General features: G+C 29.7%; 1 protein-coding gene across 2 annotated transcripts; it reads left to right on the top strand.

Annotated features, from left to right (window-relative positions):
- Positions 1-405: 405 nt before the first annotated feature.
- Positions 406-1,652, top strand: LOC143544951 (uncharacterized). 2 transcript variants are annotated; one of them, XM_077036920.1, is made up of 3 exons: positions 406-889; positions 977-1,086; positions 1,193-1,652. In XM_077036920.1, the coding sequence occupies exons 1-3, from the start codon at positions 712-714 to the stop codon at positions 1,433-1,435; spliced, it is 531 nt and encodes a 176-aa protein (XP_076893035.1). In that variant the 5' UTR covers positions 406-711; the 3' UTR covers positions 1,436-1,652. The 2 variants fall into 2 exon arrangements, with proteins under 2 accessions (XP_076893035.1, XP_076893034.1); XM_077036919.1 differs by having other exon boundaries at positions 968-1,086; positions 1,193-1,651.
- The last annotated feature ends 898 nt before the right edge of the window (positions 1,653-2,550 follow it).

Below are 2,550 nucleotides of genomic sequence, written 5' to 3'. Positions count from 1 at the left end.
GATCCTTCGAAACCGCAGATGGTATGTATTACTAATTATAAATACATTTGGTTATTTATTAATAACAATTTTTTAGGCATATACGATTTTTATGAATTAACGATTGTTTACCATTTAGGTTATTCCTGCTGAGATATGTGAACACTTACTTCAACTTGAACCCGATGAACGTTTTATTAATTTGTTTCACAATAACGACAATGGGCAGTTTATAAATATTGACTTCATCAACAATGAATATGTTTTAGCGTTTGGATGGAATCAGTTTGTTCAGAGAAATCGATTTGATTTTGGAGATCATTTTGTTTTCAAACCTCTTAACGACCTTGAATGGCGTTTCTTTTGCATCCCTTATCACCCGACTTTTGATTTAAAGAATTTGGAGGCTGCTATCAAATTTCCTACTCTAAGTTATCTGGTATAACATTCATTTTAAATCATCAATTATCTTACATTAAAATATAATAATAATTTTATTATGTCATGTTTGTTCATAGTAACAAATTATATATACTGATTTACACTGTCTACTAGCCATTGCGGACTGATCAGGTTTTCCGGTTCTTTCATAACCCTGCCCATGAAGTAATCGTGCATGTTCTTACTGTTGATGGAGCCTCATGGGATTTACCGATATTTAATCTGAACAACGGTGCATCAACTTTTGGTCTTGGCGCTGCTTGGATCGAAGTTGCTAAACACGTGAATCTTATGCAAAATGACCATATTGTTCTAAGACATCTTAATGATAACACATTCAGATATTATGTTTTTGACATAAAAGGCATTGAACGTATCAACTTTGATCCACTTCTTGTCTATTACGGTCCACCCCTGAGTGATCAAATTGATTTTATGGACATACTTTTTGGAGACGACGAACCTGAAGGTTTGAATTCAACTTATTTTTTTGTTTTTTGACACTATGCATGTATTCAACATAATATAATAATCCTATGTACATTAGTTTTTCCAGCACCTGATGAACCAGTTCAAGTTGTAGATGACGATGTTGAAGACATGGATCAAGATGAATTGGATGATGAACAAAACAACTTTCTCGAAGTCGTGGTTTCTAATAGATTGGTAAGTGATATTACCGTGTAAAATATTTAATTATTTAAACATTGGTTTTGCTTCTGGATGGTTATTAATATGGTGATTGATAATTTTTCAATATGTTAATTTTTAGCGTTTGCCCGCTGACTTTGCGCGTGACAATGACTTGGATGTTGAAACACCGTTGATGCTAATCAATCCCGAGGGCATAGACGTTCCTACAGAGATACGCTTGGAGTTAAATCAGGGGACATACAGGTCGCGTGTCCATGATTGGCAACTGTTTATTGACCTCAATGGTATTGAGAATGGAGATGTGTGTGTTTTCGAGTACCTCCGAAACACACATTCACTTATACTTTTGGAAATCAACTGATTCCTGTAAGCCAAATCCGTATCATTTTGTCTCCGTGGGTGTTATTTAGTTTTCTTTGTTTTCTTTTGCGTATGTCGACACTTTTGGTTATGGTTTTCGATGTTTTCGTAATGACTCGGTTGAATACTATTTAAAATGTTTAGATAATATCGTATGCTGAAGTTTGTATGTTTTATCTTTTTGATGATTGCGACATCTAATTTTCGTCATTTTGTTTACCTTACGTTAATATTCGTTTATAATTATAATTATTAAAACATATAAACTGACATAGTATTATGTAACACTAACGTATGTAATTAACTTATTCAATTTTTTTAAAAACTATTAATTAATATATATATATATATATACATATGTTAAGTAAATCAAATATGTATACTAACCTTCTTGCTTTTTGTCTAAATTTGTTATTAATGGAATTGATATACTTTGCTTTACACATCTTAATGATCACACATTAGGCTATATGTTTTTGACATAAAACGCATTCAACGTATCAAGTTTGATCCAGTTCTTGTCTATTAATTAATAATTTTAACCAAATTTAATCTTTCCATTTTTACATTAAATAGTTAGTTATCGTTTAGTCCCTTATAATAGGAATAAATTCATCAATATATGTAAATTGTTATTAACTTTTTCATGTTCATATCTAATTACTTAAAATTGTACCAAACGGAATCAATAAATGAAATTTGATTAAAGTTTTTCATTCAAATGTTATACAAAGATTATGGTAATTAGATTTTTGTTATTTATTATCAAATATTTTGTGCTGAATAAATGTAATTATTAACAACATTCTCGGTCCTTCATTTTAATTGGTAATAAAGATATTTGAAATATGGCATGTATAATTATTTTTTCAAATCAATTACACAATCATAGTGATTGTTTCAAAAAAGACAAGTTAATTAACGCCAAATTATAAACAAAAACACTTTTCAAAATTTTTTCAATTAATTTTTACTTATATAGAAATAACATAATTTATTCCAACCATATATACTTTGTCTTCACTTAAAATAAGGTTACCATAAACAGTCACACCTTTACCTGAAGCCTATATATTGAATAGGTTAGCTTATAAAACATATCACTCTAAAATTGTC

The sequence above is a fragment of the Bidens hawaiensis genome, unplaced genomic scaffold, assembly GCF_021521415.1.
Source record: "Bidens hawaiensis isolate Kalapana, Puna unplaced genomic scaffold, B.hawaiensis_p1.1 tig00013805_1, whole genome shotgun sequence".
Lineage (NCBI taxonomy): Eukaryota > Viridiplantae > Streptophyta > Magnoliopsida > Asterales > Asteraceae > Bidens > Bidens hawaiensis.
The sequence above is the reverse complement of the archived record's forward strand: the minus strand, read 5'-3'. Positions and strand labels throughout refer to the sequence as shown.

What these genes read in the sequence shown, in the direction of transcription:
- LOC143544951 (XM_077036919.1), top strand. Translation starts at nt 712, where the DNA reads ATGCAAAATGACCATATTGTTCTAAGACATCTTAATGATAACACATTC. An exon ending in TGGAGACGACGAACCTGAAG is followed by an intron (nt 890 to 967) that starts GTTTGAATTCAA and finishes TATGTACATTAG; the next exon opens with TTTTTCCAGCACCTGATGAA. An exon ending in TCGTGGTTTCTAATAGATTG is followed by an intron (nt 1,087 to 1,192) that starts GTAAGTGATATT and finishes GTTAATTTTTAG; the next exon opens with CGTTTGCCCGCTGACTTTGC.